Genomic DNA, 19,141 nt, shown 5'->3' on the forward strand with positions numbered 1-19,141 from the left:
CCTGTTTGCTTTCCCTTCTCCCAACCATTAAACCCTGAATGGAATCAATTAGCTCCCTGAAGGGGTGCTGTGGATTCTGCCGAAAGGCCAATGAACACGTCGCCATCTCCGCCATCCTGCTGGTCAGCTAATCAACATTGGCATTCTCATTCTCTCCGCGCGCCACTCTCCGTCAATCCTCATCTTCGCTTTGATGGACATTTGATAGAATTACAGATCTGTTTTAAAACGGGGCAGTCGGCTCGTGGAGAAGCAGCCTTTCTGCACGGAGTTGCGATTTTCTCTGAAGCCTCGACCCTCTGCCTCTCTGTAGACACAAGCCCATGCACATAGACTCAATTCCATATTCCTTTTTTGGTTGTATTGTCGGGGGTTAAAATGTACAGTACACCTGGAATCAGCAGAACTCAAGTTAACTGTTCTCTTCTTCCACTTCTTCCGTCTGCCACAGACATTCCAAAACTTCACGATGGTACATTTAAAGCTACAGGTGTAACAGACTCACAAGGTGAGAAATATTTTAATTATAATTTATGATGTACATCAACAAGTATGAAGGATGCATACTAGCATGCACTGGTATCGACTTACCTTACTTACCACTGCTTGTTTAATACAATTGCCAACTTGCTATTTTTTCTCTTTTAGATCAATTCACCGTGATTGTCATCATTGTTGCTGTGGCTATGTTGACTCTTTCAGGCGCTGCAATAGTTGGTAAGTATTCTGTGTTTTGCTTTGACATAATGTAATGAAATGTGAAATAGTGCCTGTTTTTATTCCCACAGTTGACAAATACATTGCTGTAAAGCCCTTTGGTGCTTGGCTGAAATCTATGTAGTCCCTGTGTGCCTTGTAAAGCTGTTAATACCTAAGCAAATATGAATTTTCTTTTGTGCAACCGTGACCTTTTTTCTATTTTTCTTTCTTGCAGCCATACTGTTGGTAAGACGCCACATGCGCAATCGGCAGCAAGGGTAAGGTCAAATTTCTCCATTTTCAAAATTGATATTTGAGAGATGCATGTTCCACTTTACGCTTAGTCAGCCTGAAAGTGACAGAACCAGTCTGGTGGGTAACAGTTTTTTTGCTGCCTTGCCAATGAACCCTACTTCACCCAACTCGCCAGCATAAAAAAAACAGACAAAAACACTCAGGTGGCAAAACGTTACCAGTATCCACCCATCTGAGCCTGTCTGGACTTGTACAGCAAATAGTTTCACAGCCTAAGGCCCTCCACTGCCACCACTGAGCACTCTCTACCTCCAACCTTTCCCCTGTTAGCCATCAAACAATAGCCTTAAGACAGTGCTGCTGGGTCTGTATGACCAAATGGGACAGGACCTAACCTGTCCAAAAACTTACCTCATCAACTGAGGCCTAAGTAGATGACTCTGAAATAAAACAATCCAGTAAACATGATGCTGGCGTCATGACAACAATCTGCCAACAGCACTCTGTCAGCAGAACAGCCTAAACCAGTTCTACAGAAAGACGCTCTCTTGACACTTGTTTTGCCTCCCTTCTACACCTTGCTTATTTACCTGCAGTTAGTTCTAGTAAAGCTTTCTGCACACTAATTAGTTTTTTTTTTGTTCTGCGATGCAGTAATACATGATCTGCAGGTCAGGTGAGAGAGGTTACAGAGTTCAAGTTAGTCCCCAGAGATCTCCAAGCAGAAGCAGGAGAACTGCCATTGCAGAGAAGACACCCAAGACAATCTGCAAGGGTTAAATTCCTCTGCAGGATTACTGGCTGCCTCCCGGGGATGCAGCCAGCTCTGGCAGTGTTTGGTGCTGACTGATCGCTCTGCTAAAAAGAGGCTTAATCACACAGCAACCTCTGCCTTGTTGGATCAACAGTGCCTTGCCAAGTTTATAAGTCCCACCTGGGGATGAGCTGTGTTTTGAGGTGATGCAGTCACCGTGCACCTCTCAGAGCCCTGCATGAGGCAGACGTGTCGTTTCCTGAATTCCGACACAGAGGGATGTTTCTTGTTTCTTTCTGCTAACAAACTGTGAAATAACCTAAAAGTATCTTGAAGGTGACATACTTTTTGTTTTTTGCCCTGTCTCCTCCCCTCCCCTTCCTTTCCCTTCCCTTGCCTTCCCTTCCCTTCCTGTGGCCTGTTCTCCCTCTCTCCCTCTTCAGAATCTACTCCGTGCCTACAGAGCAGGTCCAGAAAGGGGATGTCTAGTTCCTGGTGGGGTAGCAGTCCTAATGACAGACAAGAGAGGAGCAATGCACCGGTCTATGTCATCTCCTACTCTTCGACTCAGGATAGTTAGACTTCGTTGCACAACAGCCTACTTCTCAACATGCAGTTCATAGCTCGCTACAACACAAGTCACTATCAATACATATACAATATGTGTTTGTTTTTTCTGCTGTATACTTTTGTCTCTGTCCCAGCCGTTTATACTCCACATACACGCAATTTAGCCGGGGACATTTGGAACGCATTCAAAGCTTCTAATTGGATTCTATTTGAGGAATCCAAATCAAAGACAGTGAATATGGCTTAAAGCTTCTTTTGTTAAAAGGGATAATTTAGCACAGCCAGAGCTCCCTTTTTTTTTAACATTCTGAAACAAGAAATTATTCCCACCAGCTATGCAGTGAAACTGTATTTGCGTTTGATTTGGGGCATGAGGAACAGACCTGTCTGTTGTCTTGTGTAAATGGTCGATGAGTGAGACGAACAATGCTAATCCACACTAAGCCAGCCCAGTGCTCACTTCACTTGTCTGACACCTTCTGTTCTTGGCCCATTAGGAATGACAGGAGGCAGTGCAATAAGATAAAAACCTGTTTCCCCTCTTCTCAACCATAGTAAAAAAAAGAAACCATTGGAAATAGCCAGTGTGAACATCTTCTTGCAAGGCAGAAAATTAATCGCCCGCCACGAAGGATGATATTTTTCTTTTCCCCCCTCTCTGTTTCGTTTTGAAAGGCTTTCACTTTAGTCCTGCAGATTGTAAACACAGTAGCTCTCTGAATGCTGTAGAGAGTTAGATTAACGTCTCACACTGGTAGAAAGAAGCTGGGTGTGAGGGAGGGATATAATCTCACAAATCAAATAAAGTCCTGGGGATGATTGGGAAAATACCAACATTGGCTTTGTTTCAAACACTCGGGGTATAATGCCTTCTCTGTTTTCATTTAAATGGAAATCAATCATGCCCTGTGAAAGAAAGCTTTTTATCCAAGAACCCTGTGCACTGGTTGCCTTATTTGTTCAAATACAGTGGAGGGAACTTTCTGTAGCCAAGGTTAAAGGGGAATGGGACATGCTCCCGTTCGACATGACAGTATTTAATTTGTGGCTTCATGAAGACACTTATAATGGAGTAAGCAATACTGGGAATGGCTACATGGGGTTAAACGCTGGATTTGTCAAAGCAGGATCTTATTTTGCTCCTCCACTAAATCTTGCAGCTAATCTCGCCACTGGGGACAGAGCTTGGCTCTATTCCAGCCTGACTTGAGAGCAAAAACAATTGTGCAGTCACGTCCTCTTCAGGGTGTGCAGCAGCTATAGGTCTGTGCTGAGACGTCGCCTTAAAAAATGATGCATCCCAATTTATTTAACACAAACAAATTGGCAGATGTGATTTATTGTTTGTGCGTTTGTTTTTCTGTTGGTATTTGAGCACTGTTTGTACAGTATGTGTTATTTCTCAAAAGCGTAGCATTGCCCCATAAGCCTTCAATATGTGTCAGCATTTCAATTCGAGGACAATTGGACAAAAATTGCAGTACAAAACATTTCAGTTTTTTTCCCCATGTCTTAAATAATATTCACTCATATTCAGTATTTCTGTTGGACTAACAAACCACAATGGAATAACATTTGAGTATTTTCTTTTCAAGGTTTTTTTCTTCTTCTCCAAATTGCAGAAAGCAAAAAGACTCCAAAGAGAAATACAGTATTTAGTCCAGCCTGTTTCTCGCATGTAACCAAACTCTACTCACTTATTCCCCCATGTAAAGCCGCTCTACTGTGACCCTACATCTGTAAATGTAACACATGTAGACGTTGAGCTTTTGTTTGTTTTTCAATGGGATGTGGAAAAGGTTCAGATTTTTCTTTTTTTCTTTTTTGAACTGGCTCATTTGTTTTCTTTACAGGATAGTGTACGGTGTCCCTGAGAAGTCAATGCACTGCAACTTAAGAAAACCTATGCAAAGAGACTTAACGTAAGCAAATGAAGAAAACCTCTTAATCAATGGGACCACACATGACACGCATTTAGAAAAAACCCTGCTGCAAATACAGAACCAAATCAAGAAACGTGCTACAAATGCACGTTCGTGCAGCATTCTTGTGTTTAAATGTGCATGTGCAGGATGTTTGCTCCATTTTATTTGTGTCTTGTCTAGTTGCATGTGTTTTCTAAAGATGTATCGTGTAGCTCTTTCAGGGCCACCGTACTAAAGGCATTGCCTGACCTTGCGCAATTATTCTAGCCTTTTGTATAACTTATATAATATATTGTATGTATTTACAGATTTACAGACCTATATATTTGCATTGTGTCTCTTGATGGAAAAAGAATATTGTGTTTGGTGAAATGGTCTTTTTATACACTTGTTAAGGGGTGATGTCTTATCTCCACTGTTCATTTAAAAAAATGTTTGTGGTGGGTGAGAGTCAGGTATTTGCCAAAAACTCTTATGTAAAATATTACTTATGACTTAATGTTGAATACACATGTTCGTATGCACTTGCATAACCAGATGTACTCACACTGTATGTATTATTTGTGCCAAGGGCATTCACATCTGTTTTTCGTTATATAATTATTTACAAAATATATATATCTCTCTTAAAAGAAAACAATTGCGGTCATAATATACCATGAATCGATTGTTTGCACATCTGCTCTCTCTTTGATTTTGTTCTGATAGCAATTAGAACAGTGAATACTGCTGTATATTATGTAGGTATGCTGAACTCTGTATTGATTTTGACATGAAATCTTTTATAAAAATTTGCTTGGTTTCTCCCATTTTGTTGTCTGCATCATTTTGATGCCATATGGATGCAAAGATTATGCGCCAGTGGATCGTGTTTAATCTAGGGCTTTACTCACTTACAAGCATAGAGCCACTAAGAGGCTTAGACACCCCTTACTAAACATCACGTTTTTGTTGAGATTGAAAGTGTGAAGAGCATGCAGTGTTTATCAGGAAGAGGAAGTGACCCAGCTCTCAGTTTTAGATCCTGACAAAACATAAGTGGTGTGCGAGATTGTCAAACATGGGATGTTGCGGGGTTATTCTTCATAACCTTTAATAATAATCCTGTGAGACACTGCCTATGGCTGTGTTATCAGTTATAAGATAAAAAGGTCATTAGAAACAAGCCCGCTTCATGGTTGAAGGTGTGATTCAAATATGAATCATCTCCATCATTTGCCAAGATAAATAATCACTTTACTTTTTTAGTGCAGTTTTCCAAGTATAGAAATTACATTTGACAAAGATTAAGCGAATGTCACTTTTTTTTCTTCAACATGAATCATTTATGTTTATTGAGTGTTTTTCTTTGTCACTGTTACCAAGCAGCGTACAGTCAGTCAATCCACATTCACACGCACATGTTTTTTCCCCGTGATGAAGTCCTGGTTGGTTTCTTAGCTCTGCGCTTGTATCAATGTACACATGCTCTCTTTAGCCTTGGGCTACTCGATATGATCTGGACAAAAAAAAACAGAACAGTTCAAGAATCAGGCACTATTTAAGCAATGAATTATATCAAGCACAAATATTCAACTGTAAGGAAAATAAATAATGTGCTTTGCAGCTGTTGCAGTTACAGTTTCGCCCAACAAATAGCTTAATCATAATCCTTTTGATTTATTAATCATCACAGAGATTTTAGTCAGCATTCTGTTGAGCTATTATATGTCTGAAGTGACTGATTGTTCGCCATATATCACCCAGTAGCCTGTGATATAAATTACTTAACTCATTCAACCGCAGTTTTCCTAACGGCGTGTTATAAGCACGGCTGCCCTTCATGCACACGGACTGTAATTTAGTCAAACATCGCTTTTGTCCGGCAGCTTTCATTGTCTTAAATTATTCAGCACTTGGGCTAATCATGCACCTCTCAAACATGGCAAAAAATACATAATTTTAACAGTCACTAGAATTATTGAAATAAAAAGCTGTAAGAACTTACTTAGATGACCTCTTGTGACAGCTGGGTAGGCGACAGACCCTGCCACCTACAGTCAGAGATAAGCAAAACAGTGAGCAGGCCAGTTGAATACAATTACAATTACAGTAGTTTACAAATGACAAAAGTGGCTTTCAGAGCCATACTTACAGCCAATGATCATGATGCCCACGATGAAAAGTACTGCTGCAATGGACAGTCCAGCATAGCGCAGGGATTTATAATCTGGACACATAAAACACGATTGAAACACCATAGACACAACAGGTAATAACACAAGAAAATTGTCAAATGTAGCTTCTTACCATAGGTGAAATCTTCATCCCACTCCGAGTCTATAAGAAGTACAAGCAGAAAGAAAAGTATTGCATTAAGTTTGAATGTTGAACACACAGGAAGAAAAAAAGGAGAGAGGATCACCGGGGACCAACAGTCAGAGATAGCATGACAGATCTACTGGCCCCACTGGCATGCTGTTGGTGGTGTATCAAAACCCTATCTATGGTAAGCCAGTACAGCATGAGGACACAAATATCTTATCTCTTCTTGTATAAGGTACAATCAAGCATTAATCTGTTGGCAAGAGAGGACGTGAGGTGCTCTATTCTACCACTCCGCCATGGGTTTTGTTCGGAAGACAGGGAATTGTGATACTGTCAGTCTGCCATGAGATAACAGTGAAACTGCAACGCCTGTGGCATTTAAGGTAACTATGGAGTAGTAACATTTTTAGTCACCCCAGGCAACATATTGATGGGTCCCAGTTTTGGTAGTTCTCTTAGTTACGGATGGGGAAGATGTCACTGTGGATGAAAAAAATAGACAGTTAAACATTAGTTTTCATGACTTTTTTTTAATGTTATGGATCCTTTTACCTCTGTATTTAATGCAAAGAATAATGCGAAAGCATAGTTTTGTATATCGGAGCATATGGTCTCCTTATCTTTGCCATTCGAGTCCATACATAATTATTTCTCATTAAATTCTAGGTGCATTCCTATGTTTAACTCTATTTTTAATTGAATTTCTGAATATTTCAGTAGAATGGCTCTCTTAGGAAATTTAGGCTGGCACTTTTTAAATCATATCAGTGCTCTCTCTGTCGCTCTCACTCTAGTTCTCTCGCTTTCCCCAGTGCTGTAAAATCGAGCAGAAATACTCCTCTGTACTGTATCTCAACAAGGACAGGGAGTTTAACATTTTCTAATTACCTCATAATTAGTTCCTAAAGGGAGAAAGCTTACTGCAAGCCTTTGCTATTGGTGTGAGGGAATGTTATAGCCTGCTGGAGTGCTCACGGTCTATCCATCAGCCAAACTCAATGGGTGTTTAAACATGTGAGGGTGATGGTGCAGATTGTTACCTGGAGGTGGTGTGACCTTTTTTTGCAGTGTTGTTGTTCCCTCAATGGGAGCTAAAGGGACAGAAACATAAAAATCACATTAGGTTGAATTGAAATTATGGGTGTCACGTATACGGCACTAACAACACACCAGACTACCTGTTGAATTCTTATCTGATCTGGTGGTGTTGACATTGACTGGTTTGCTGGTGCCGCTAATGTGCTGGCTTGTGGTTCGTTTTGCAGGGGGAGTTTCTGGGGAGGAGTCAGCATCTCTGGTGACTCTGCTCACCGCTCCTTTTCCTGTTTCATCAAGAAAGCAACTGAATTAAATGTAACTGAAAGACGCCTTACCTTTTGTCATGAAATGAGATGAATAGATGAATAGATAGATAGATAGATAGATAGATAGATAGATAGATAGATAGATAGATAGATAGATAGATAGATAGATAGATAGATAGATAGATAGATAGATAGATGTTGCTGTTTTTTCTCTTCAGCTATGTTACTTTACAGATTACGATTTTATACACTAACCATATGATGAATTTATAAAATAAATAAATAAAAGTGTATAAAAAGTTACATTTGGCTCCACCACGACCAACTTCTCTCCTCCACCACTAGACAGGCAGGCAGATTGATAGATACAAGTTTAGAAATAATATTTATGACTAACATATATGAATATGGATAGTAAGTGTAAAAAATGAAAACTCCACACTGAGGAGGCTGCAAAGTGTCTTTTTTTTCAGGATAGCCACGAGTAGCGTACCAGTGGGAGTCGAAGCAGCGGGCATTGTTGTTAAGCTTGCAATATTGTTGCTCACAGACTCCATTTGATCCACGGTTGTGGGAGTCTGAGCCCTTGACACTGCGGGGGGGGGAAAGACACATTTTAATCACCAAAAACACAAGTCAGATGAAGCCTCACAGCGAGTCCTCGATACACTAAACTTTACAGGAAGAACAAAGAGCAGTGTTGTTTACCCCAGTGACTTTCTCAAACAATGCTGTGATGTATTCCTGGCAGAGGCCAGACTAGAGAATGTGTCTGGCCATGCAGGGGAGAGAGGCCTGCAGATGCACTGAGAGTATGCCACAGTAATAGTCCTATGAGTGGGGCAGTGCAGCACAGTTACAAAGAAGTAGCTCTTACAAAACCTCTGGCTACAACAGAGCTGGATTGTTGTGTGAGCCTGCGGGACAGTGAGCCCGTTGTCTGTTTACTCACTCAGCACCTTCCAATTAGTGCTGAAACTCTACAAAACTTCTACTTTCTCGGGCTAATGCTGTGATTCTAACTACTTTAATGAACCCATATGCAGGAAACTTGACTAAGGGTGTTAAAATTTATAGCTGATTCTATTTTTTTATGTACCCGATATATTGCGTGTGGTGTTTGTTTGCTGTAAACCTTTTATTAAAGTAATCTGTAGTTCTAAGTTCTTTAGTCTGAGCTCCACTATATGATATAAAGTTGGACCTTCAGTCTTCCAAGCCCACATTAGGATCCACAGTATAATGTATACTCAATTTTGCCTATTCCTTTTAAAAATCTGTCTCTTACAAGTCCCCTAATTTTATGGAAGTGACATACTAAACAGATGGTGCACCCTTTTAAGTTGCTAGTATGTAAACTGCAGTTTAAAGTGGCACACTACTGAAAGAAGAAATAACACATTATTCCTCTTACAAGCAATATGTTGAACTTTCGTGAGAAATAAAACACACCCTTGTGCAATTCAATACACTCAGGCGCTTTGCTGCTACAGTCTTACCTCATCTGGTATGACTATTAGCTTATTTTGGCTAATGTTGGCAAACGCTAGATACATATTGCTGTATACCTGACATTAGTGAGTTTAATTACTGACCTTATGACACTTTGCCACCTCTACTACTGTAAAGCTGAATTTGAACATTTCTGTTTTAGCATAGCATTATCCTGTTGTTGTAATTGGTTGCTGTTCAGCAAAAGCTACGACTTGCTTTAAACTCAATTGTCTCAATACACTCACCTTTTAACATGACAAGCAGGAAGAAGGTCAAAGAGGTCAAATAAATCTGAAAGGAAGAAAAAAAACATATTATGGGGAGAGGAGGTGAAACAATGATGCAAGAAAGTATGAACCAAGTTGTATCTCAACTGATGTCTTAACAAATTGTATTTCAACTTGTGCAGCTTTATCACAATCTGTGTTTATCACCTTATCCAAACTCTGCAAAGTAACCCAAAGCCTGATACACAACATCCAGACAAATGTCTGCTCATTAGCATACAGAAAGACAGTTAATTCATGTTTGGCCACGCTTCTGATGTTACAATTGTCTAACCAGGGAACAAGGTGAACATGCATAAAAAACGTAATTAAGGATTGAAGCGACAGAGCATTCACACAGGAACATTTTGTGCTATGCAAATTTAACAGACAGGAAGTTGCACTTATTGAGGTTGAGGACCACATGGCTACTTCTCCTTCCTCTTAAAGCACAAAGGCAGCAACATCTCCCACTCTTCACGCGGCGTGAATACATAACATTCTTACTTTGAATGTCAAACTTTGTAAAATCCACATTTATCTTATTCATTTGTCAAAAAATGAGTGATTGAGGCCGCACATTGTGTATGCAATCCTCCCACACGTGTCTGTGCTGAACTTTGTGGCACTATTGATCAAACTTCATCACATTTTTTAAGTTTCCTACTGTCACCAATTTAAAATAAGTTGCATTGGAGGATGTGTCAAAACAACTTCTTTTAGCATAATGATACTCCTGTACTGGTGAGCAGCATTGTCTGAATCAGTGGAAAAACATACTTGTTCCACCCCCTCACAACATATTGCCCCTAGCTTGAAACAAAACACTATATAAAAACAGATGTAGGCAAAAAGCTGTCCAATATTGCATGCTTTTATAAAAATACAGAGAACAGCAGCTGCCGAGCAGAGGCAGGTAGAGTGACGAATGGAAGTCTAGGCCAGTGGCTCGGGTTGAATCCACCCCCAGCAGAAAATTAATCTCGATCTTTGACCTATCCTGGTGGCAGCTCGTCCTCCGGGCTTGGAGCAGTGTGACAGGTGAGCGTCTGTGGCCGTCATGAGTTGTGACAGCTCAGATTAGCAGGTCATGCCAATCTTCATTTCACTCCAGAGCATATGTCAAGATGAGGCCTGTGTCCCCTGGGCTGTACAGGCGTCTTTCCCTTCCCCTAGCCTGACCTGCCTGCCTATTTGTCACATCTAGCACTTTCACTCACTCTCCGTCTGTCTGTTCATCCGTTTGTCTGTCATCCTCCATCAATCTCTCCTTTCAGTCCACCTCACCAAAATACCTCTCAGCCTTCTCATATTTAGTCATTCATCCAGGCTATTATGCTTACCTTAGTATCCATCCTGCGAGCTCCCCGAGTGCCGAGGTTCATCCACAGCCTCATCATCCACGCCGCTCTCCTCTGTATGTCACTTCGGAAAGGCTGATGGGCTAACGGCTAACCAACCACACCCATGTACATGCTCTCAGTACTTCCTCATCCAATTGTCTGAACTCTGTTTCAGTCTTTCATTCTCTCGCTCACCCACTCTTTCTCATGACATGGCCTCCTCCTTCTTGTTCTTTGCCTTCCAGTCTTTCACTCTGCTATGATCTCTGTCTGCAGTTCAGCCTTCTCTCAGCACGGCAGCTTGTCGTCCTACTTTATTTCTGTTCTCCCTTCAGTATACTGTCTTTTATTGTACCTGTTTATTGTTTCTATTGTATGTGTGTTTTGCCTGTCTGTCATCCCGTCTAGCTTGCTGTCTTTTTCCATGTTTAAACAATCTTTTCTGTCCACAGGTCCAGCTGTCATCATGTTGCTGTCTCACAAACAAGATATGGATGACCTTGTTTTAATGAGAAACTGTTGATATATATATATATATATATATATATATATATATATATATATATATATATATATATAAAATGCAATACTGTTGGACTAATCATTGTCTGCCTTTTATTGGTGAGTTTTTTTAAGAGTTTTATTAAATATCCTCCATTGAACACACTGATATTGAGGATGTTCTAAAATATGTGTAGCTGTAAATAACTATGGCTATATTCTTTACTTTGAATACCAACATTTTCAAAAAGCATAAAGAAGCACATTTTGAGTATATTTAAAAAAGATATTTATAAAAAAGATATATCTCTTTCATGATCACGTTGAGTTGCAGTTTAACCTGAGACACATCTGTGGGTTTTTTGTCAAATTTTTTTACTATTTCTTCAAGGCTGCAGGATTGGTGTGATTGTGACCCACCAGCATGACCTAACAGAAGCACACATCCAGACTGTTACAGCAGACAAAGCCTGCAATTCATCCACACGAGCAGAGGACATTCTTTGTCCAGAGTGCTTTTGGATCAGCTTGTCCTCACTCACAATTCTATGGTTTCTCTAAATAAATTGTTAGCACTTTATAATGAGCAGCCTTAACACAGTGGTTTTCAGATGCAAAACAAAAATAAGTGGTTGCTCATTTTATGCTTTTAGTCAATCCTACTGTAGTATGTTGTAGGTAACCAATCACAATCTGCTTGTACACAAATATGATAAGTAGAACGTGTTGGACAGTAAAGCACACTTACATTTTGTACTTTTGACTCCACTGCATTTCTATGAAGGTTCCCATCACTTAGAAGCATAGTGTTGAAGTCAGCAAATTCATTTTATTTTACTTTTGTGGATTGTTATAGGCCATACGCTGTGTCCATCACAAGAGAAAACTAATCACAGTAAACTACTCCTCCTACGCCTGAAGCTCTAAGTGCTTGCTACATTTTTTGTACAATTCTTTCAACTTGGTGGTGGTAATGACACATGCTACACACTCACACAATGCCAGAGCTGACTCAGAAGAACTCTGCTATGCTGTTTTGTGGGGGTTGGATTGGGTTGGTGTTAAATAAAAAAAATGAAATCGACAAAGGCTGTCAGACAGACAGACAGACAGACAGACACACAGACACACAGACAGACACAGAGAGGGAGAGGCTTTTGTTAAAGAACACTTCCTTCCTTAATAATTTGTTCCTTATTTCCATTCTTTTGTTTTCATCACTCCTGCGGGGCATTTTTGTTGATGAGCTGATTTAGCTCTTTATTTTTCCTCATCAGACAATATTTATTTTATGTATGGATGTAAGTTTACATACATGTGTAGATAAACATTTGAAAATACATTTCAGAAAGTGATGTATGAATACGGAAATGTATTTGTACAGAATGTGGTATCATACTAATAGTAACAGCTTTTTATTCAATTTATTTGTCCTCTAGTCATCATTTTATCCTAGTGTTAGAGTGGGAGTATGTGTGCATTTAAATGAGTAAGATGAGGGACGTGTGGATTTAAATGTGCTTACATATGGTAAACAAAAAAACCCAGGTTTAAATGAGACTTGAAACAGAAATATATGTTGCTTTCGTTGAATACACTGTATACCTTCCCAGAGATTAATGCTTTTCTATATTTGAATTTTGCAACAAATTAACACTCAATTGTGTTTGCAAATTACATCCTTACTGACAACAGGAGAGCGCAGCCACAAAGTGAGTCATAATAACTGCCAGTAAATTCATGTTCTAATTTGTAAGACCTGTGGTTGCTTTTGATTTGATTTCTATTTAGTTCAAATTGAAAACTGTGAATAATGAAAGCAATGACAGGGTTTGCAGCAATTTGAGTTCAATTTGAGTAAGCTCCCCACTGGTAGCACCTGTTAAAGTAATAAAGGAGTGTTATTCAATCTCAGATTTGTTTTTCCCCCAAAAAATAAAAAAAACATTCATGAGAGGGGTAAAAAACACTCCTAGAGCTGAAGTAATTAAAGTCCCATTTTTGTTTCTCTGTTGACTTAATTGTGCACTTGTGCAGCCTAAATGTTCAAGCTCCCTCGAGATTCACCTGAACGCATCATATCAAAACGTTCATGAGGAAAAACAGAGGTTGACGTTCAGCAATGAGCTGTCAAGCCTTCAGTTTATCAGATTACTGTTTGTGCCTGAGCAGAAATGATGCATCATGAACAGGCTGTGGTATGAACACAGCAGTCATCTTGACAGGAACTTAAACAATTGTTCAGTAATGAGACAAACACACCTTGACAGCTCATGATGGAGAATAGCGAGCCTAATTGAGGGAACGCAGCTCTGTGAAACATTGAGATTTATCTCCAGGGAGTCTGGCCCCATTGAGGAAACAGAATTGAGTAGGTTGTACAAATGTGTGGACAACAACAACCTCACCCGGATTTAAATATCACCTCTCTCAGTACATATTTCAACTCTATTTTACAGTAGTTATAATGTTGTGTGAAGCTTGGTGCAGCTAGAAAAACAAGTCATGAAGCAAACCACATCATCTTCATAAAAAAAGAAATCAATAAATTAAGAATATACCATTTTTTCTTTAAATGTGTGTCTCATCTAAATGTGTTGCCTGTGCTGTGCTGTGCTTTGCGTGTGAGTCTGATGTGACGAATCGTGCTTGAGGGAAAAGTAGAAGCTGGAAGCAGAACCAGAAAGCATGCATAACGGCTGTTTACAGATATAATAAGAGCCCAGGCACTATTTGCGTATTTGACAAGGCAGCGGGAACCTAAAAGAGCCATGGAAACGTTCTGATCTCTGCACAGTGAACATTAAAAGATGAAGTTACACAAATACACAGAGCTTGAATTTCCAGGGGCGCGGGGTTCCGTTGGAGGAATATATATGTATATCTTTAACGGTGCACGATCTATCCGGTCGATCACAAACTTTTGGGCACTCCTTTTAGGCACTCCTTTTGGGCCCCCCTTTTGGGCACCCCTGCTGTAGACTCTTAGTCTCAAGTTATTTTTTTATTTTTGTTGTGTTATATTGCTAGGATTAGTTTTATCTTGTTATAAAATCTCCATTTCTATTAGATTTTATATTGGATTTTATAATTTGTCGATTTTAATTAGCTGCCTCGTGTAAAGCAACTTCGGTTTTGATGTGTGTTCTATAAATACTCTAATTAATGTATTGGCTGTGGTGTAACGCTATACAGTGGATTATTTTTCATTGAACTACAATTTGAGCAATAATGGAAACCAAAGGAGGAGGAGAGTAGATTTCCTAATACCCTGCTCGGTCTCTCACTCTCTCTGTGAGCTAAACTTCAATCCGAGAGAAAACAGGATTAGAGTCTGGCCCTAGATATTGCTTTACCTTACTGAAGACAAAACCATGCTAAATACCACTCAGTACTATCCCATTGTAGGAATCTTCACGGCCTTACTCTTTGTATTAGAGAGGGGAGGAACAGGCCACTGTCGTCAGGTTTCATCTTGATACATGTTTCAAAATGTTGACATTGGATGGGTCAAAAAGAATGTTGTCTGCTCGGGTGGCACTGTGAGTCTGTGCTGCTTCTGCCCCATTGCCAACCACAGCGTTGTCAGTCCATTTTTGTCTCTAACTGAGTGATTCATGTCTACCTGCAGGCCAAAAAGGGGGGGGGGGGGATGTGGGAAGTGACTGTGACTTGGCTCCAAGAAAGAGGGTAAAGGTGGCAGAACAAAGAGAGGTGAAAGGAGGAGTAATATCACAGAGGGAGAATAAAATAAACTGGTGTCTGATCTGTGTAAAAGGAAAAAGCACATGCAGTAGCATTTATATATATATATATATATATATATATATATATATATATATATATATATATATATATATATATATATATATATATATATATTGTTTCAAATCATTCTGCCATTCTTAATTGCTTTTCTTAAGATTCTTCAATTATCTATGTTAAGTTAACTCAATCTGAGGAAAACACTCAACGTTAAGAATAATAACAAAACAAATAGAAATACTGTATTAAATGGAATATTACATCAAGCATTTCAGCTCCACTCTACTCATGTGACAGTTACATTCAATGTGACTTGTGAGATAACATTCAACACGTTTTGCATTCAATATCTGCTACACAACACTAGCAATGACTATCAATGAGCAGTATCATAGAGTATTTGTTTGCTCTGACCTTCTCACTCTAAACTAATTCTCCTCGTAGTTCAAAGGGAAGATCGGAATCTCTCTGAGGTTTTCGAACACCTCTCCCTCTCCCAGCAGCCTGCTGTGAGACAGATAGCATCTCAGTTACCATTAAATACGTGCTAAAGTGGCAGCACATCATCTACCTTTGTAAATGGCTAATTTAACAACTGAATTGTGATAATAAATGTAAAATCATATATCAAGTAGGAGCTATCATCATAGGTTAGGGTTGTGTTTACACACCTGAGGGAAGGCTCTCCACTCATTCCTTTGAAGAGACAATCTGTGGTCGAACAAGAACGGAGGGGAAGGAAGAGGGGAAGCCAGGATGTCCTGGTTCAGACCCCCGTCTCTTACGTCTTCATACAGATGGCTGTTAGTGTCCACAGGGAGGTGCGTGACATCTTGAAGAGCACATGGAAATGTATACTCAAAACATGAATAATTGCTACTAGCAAACAATAAGATTAATTTAGAAAGTTCTCCACTTGGCCTAAGCTGTTTGCCACAAGTTCAAACAACGACAGATTCAGCTCCCGATTGTCTCGGACTGCATCGTGTTTTGGAACGTGAACGTGTGTTTACTGTTGTCTTGTTTACGCTGACGCATATTTGTGCCTCACCGTGCCTGCGTGTTTCCTCAGGGAGTGTGCTGAGAGGCGGCATGTAGTCACCGGTGGGGTAATAATAATGGGAACTTTCCTGAAATTAACAGAAGAGATAGCATCAGATCAGCTTTGACCTGAAGTAACTCCAGTTACATGACAATGACACATATGTTGCATCAGTGCAGGGAAGTCTTGGATGGCCCTTTCACCCACATTATTTTCTCACTAGCCTCTAAAACAATTCCACCTTGCTTCAACTTTATGTTATCCTTGCTTTATACAACAGAGGTGAATAGACTTTTATTAATAGACCGTTTTAATTGGAATACAGACAAATACTGAAGAAACAGTTGGGATGAAAATGGTTGACAGTAAGGGGGAAAATCCTGATTGATAGGGATTTATAGCATCAGATGTTGTCTCAATTGTGTTGGGGTGTAGTCCAAAATCTTTAACACTATCTGCACTCAAGGCCAGATAACACTACAGGGAGACGGGGAAATGTGTTTGTATTGGTAATGTGGCTGAACCAACCCTTACAGGTATGTAGTGTTTTAAATGAGGGGGAAAATAAAGCCAGCCTCTGTTGGGATTTGAGGTTTCATTATACCCCACCCTGGCAGCACAGTGCTATCTGTTTTCTTCTACCTCACTCAACTGTTTTCTTCAAGGTTCAAATTCTTGTTGGCCTTTTTAAAGTACAAAATGATAATTTCTCCGAGATCGATGTGCATTTTGAATGCTAATTGTGAGGTATTGATCTGTGTTCCATCTCTATGCACAGCTAAAGGTTTCATTAGTTTATCTATCCATTGTCCTTGTTATGGCTGAATCCTCTACTTCCTCCTCTGCCAGATCCCATCACCCCCTGCCTTACTTCTTTCCTCACCTCATCTGTTTACTCAGCCTCCTCTGTGTCTCTGCATATTTTTCTAACTTCTACTTCTCCTCCTCTCTCCCGTTCTTACCGCTGCATAGCTCTCGTAGACATTGCTGTCAGTTTCAGATCCAGAGTCGACGAGGAGCGTGCGCTGGGCTGCGGCGTTGATCTTTTCTCTGCTCTCATACTTGTTGGAGTTGCTTACAGTTGACTGACTGGATCTGCATGGAGAAATCAGATTCTGTCATCTACTTTTACTTTTTTGATTAATTTCCTATCAATTTTCACTCCCTTAATATGAACTGCCGGAGATGCAAAACACTCGGAACACATAGCTCATTTTTTACTGCACACATTAAGTTCTTCTAACAATGTATCATGTTGTGCTTGTACACATTTATTGCAGGATCGTGGTGCAAATTTGATGACACTAATATGAATGGATATTGACAGAGGCTTGTTGTTTTGCCTGCCTGGCTGTTTTTAGAAGCTCATTCAGTCAATGGACAAGGTCTCAGACTTCTCAGAGTGGATTGGATGTGTGTCTCTTTATTATTTCCACTGCAGGGCCTTAACTTACCCCTCCTCTTCATTCTTCTTTCCATCTAGCACATTGCCTCCTTTACTCCCTGCAGGGGGAACAGAAACAGGAGGGAATAGGCTTAGTGTTAGGAAATTAGAACTCGAAGAGAGGAGCATCATCTCATAAACACTGAAATTGATCAGAGCAATGAAAGGGCCAGAGAGCGAGAGTGAATGAAAGACAAGTAATCTAAGAAAATCTATGTGAAAAACCAAAGGGCAGAGGAAGGTGAGGAATGAAAAATACAAGATAGAGAGTGGAGATCCTGACAGTTAGACTGAAGAACAAATAGAAAGAGACAGAAGGAGAGATGGAGAGAGGACATAACGCTAGCAAATGAGATAAAAGATATGGACGAAATGCAGAAGTGACAGCTTTGAAGGATGAATGTGGCATGAGGTAGAAGCTTAGAGAATAAGCAGTAGGAGAGGAGACAGGAAAGATGGGTATAAAAAGGGACATGGAGAGATGAGAAGAGGGTGAGAGGCTGAGCTGACAATTGCCTCATGGTTCTGGAGTAATCTCTTTAGAGTTCTGTTGAGGATTTGGGACATTATAGTGCCAGAAAGTGATGTGGGAAACACTTTTGCATTCATGGATGAAAAGATCATTATGGTTACCTGTCTTGCCTCGCCTCTTTTTCCACCTCAATCTGAGGAAGCAACCCAGTGAATTAAACACCAGCAGGACTCCAAACACCAGTGTGAACACTACTGTCAAGTAGACGGGCAGTCCACTCGCACCTAGTTCACAACACATTAGAAACATTAGCTTAATGCACAATAATGAAAGTTAAAAAGGACGTACTATGGAAATGCTAGAAGTGGGACAGACCCTTTCTCAATTCTCTTTATTGCTTAAATACTAGCAGAGGGGGGGGGGGGGGGAAGTATGGGTGGGCGCCATGACAACTGCTTCTCTTATAGAGTAAACATTAACAGCCTTGGAGGTGCATACATAAACATGATTTAGCTAAATGAAGCTAGCTGCTGTGCAAACAGCAATTTCCGACTGCCCTTAAGAGCTTTTTTTAGGGAGTTGTGATAAAAGACTTACTATGTGAGAATGAGTCATCATCTGTTGGGACTTCTTCTAGGTCTGGCCTCTCTGTAGAGAAATAAATATATAACAGAAACGTACATGCCAAACTTCTAAGCATATGATGCTTATGTTGAATTTATTGAGGATTATCAGACGGTTGCACAGTTTTTTCAGTGTCAAGCTGGGGTTACTCCAAACTGACCCTTGGTGGTGATGGTCAGTACTGCATTGTTGTCAGCATATCCACTCTCTCCCATTGCATTGAGGGCATTGACAGAGAAGTTGTAGGTGGTGACAGGCTGAAGGCCAGTGACAGTGAAGGTTGTTGCTCCGGGAGGAAAGACGTCCACGTAAAGGAAACTGACTGACTGATCCCAACGGTATCTGTCAACCAAAAGGTACTGTCAAGTACAATTAT

At 40.1% G+C, this 19,141-nt stretch overlaps 2 protein-coding genes and 1 long non-coding RNA gene across 4 annotated transcripts in view; 1 reads left to right on the plus strand and 2 right to left on the minus strand.

Annotated features, from left to right (window-relative positions):
* Window positions 1–447: 447 nt before the first annotated feature.
* Window positions 448–5,012, plus strand: LOC115021218 (uncharacterized). The gene is made up of 4 exons (XR_003833706.1): window positions 448–508; window positions 649–717; window positions 935–977; window positions 2,152–5,012. It is a non-coding gene; the product is annotated as an uncharacterized LOC115021218 (long non-coding RNA).
* Window positions 5,013–5,417: 405 nt separating this feature from the next.
* Window positions 5,418–11,160, minus strand: fxyd5 (FXYD domain containing ion transport regulator 5). Of its 2 annotated transcripts, XM_029451485.1 has the most exons (10): window positions 10,918–11,145; window positions 9,554–9,599; window positions 8,308–8,406; window positions 7,689–7,832; window positions 7,551–7,601; window positions 6,925–6,990; window positions 6,493–6,522; window positions 6,338–6,412; window positions 6,191–6,236; window positions 5,418–5,701 (listed from the first exon to the last, which is right to left on the minus strand). In XM_029451485.1, the coding sequence occupies exons 1-10, from the start codon at window positions 10,972–10,974 to the stop codon at window positions 5,677–5,679; spliced, it is 639 nt and encodes a 212-aa protein (XP_029307345.1). In that variant the 5' UTR covers window positions 10,975–11,145; the 3' UTR covers window positions 5,418–5,676. The 2 variants fall into 2 exon arrangements, with proteins under 2 accessions (XP_029307345.1, XP_029307346.1); XM_029451486.1 differs by lacking the exon at window positions 7,689–7,832 and having other exon boundaries at window positions 10,918–11,160.
* Window positions 11,161–15,321: 4,161 nt separating this feature from the next.
* Window positions 15,322–19,141, minus strand: part of nphs1 (NPHS1 adhesion molecule, nephrin) — a 37,071-nt gene continuing 33,251 nt past the window's right edge. Inside the window, exons 23-31 of the mRNA XM_029451186.1 lie at window positions 18,926–19,107; window positions 18,739–18,789; window positions 18,592–18,596; window positions 18,303–18,453; window positions 17,680–17,728; window positions 17,188–17,320; window positions 16,235–16,313; window positions 15,855–16,015; window positions 15,322–15,690 (exon numbers count right to left, since the gene is read on the minus strand). Coding sequence (XP_029307046.1) covers window positions 15,607–15,690; window positions 15,855–16,015; window positions 16,235–16,313; window positions 17,188–17,320; window positions 17,680–17,728; window positions 18,303–18,453; window positions 18,592–18,596; window positions 18,739–18,789; window positions 18,926–19,107 — 895 coding nt within the window. The 3' untranslated portion in view covers window positions 15,322–15,606. The remainder of the gene's footprint in view (window positions 15,691–15,854; window positions 16,016–16,234; window positions 16,314–17,187; window positions 17,321–17,679; window positions 17,729–18,302; window positions 18,454–18,591; window positions 18,597–18,738; window positions 18,790–18,925; window positions 19,108–19,141) is intronic.

The sequence above is a fragment of the Cottoperca gobio genome, chromosome 16, assembly GCF_900634415.1.
Source record: "Cottoperca gobio chromosome 16, fCotGob3.1, whole genome shotgun sequence".
NCBI classification, from domain to species: domain Eukaryota; kingdom Metazoa; phylum Chordata; class Actinopteri; order Perciformes; family Bovichtidae; genus Cottoperca; species Cottoperca gobio.

What these genes read in the sequence shown, in the direction of transcription:
- fxyd5 (XM_029451485.1), bottom strand. Translation starts at nt 10,974, where the DNA reads ATGATGAGGCTGTGGATGAACCTCGGCACTCGGGGAGCTCGCAGGATG. An exon ending in CTCGCAGGATGGATACTAAG is followed by an intron (nt 9,600 to 10,917) that starts GTAAGCATAATA and finishes TCTTCCTTTCAG; the next exon opens with ATTTATTTGACCTCTTTGAC. An exon ending in TGTCACAAGAGGTCATCTAA is followed by an intron (nt 5,702 to 6,190) that starts GTAAGTTCTTAC and finishes TTTTTTGTCCAG; the next exon opens with ATCATATCGAGTAGCCCAAG.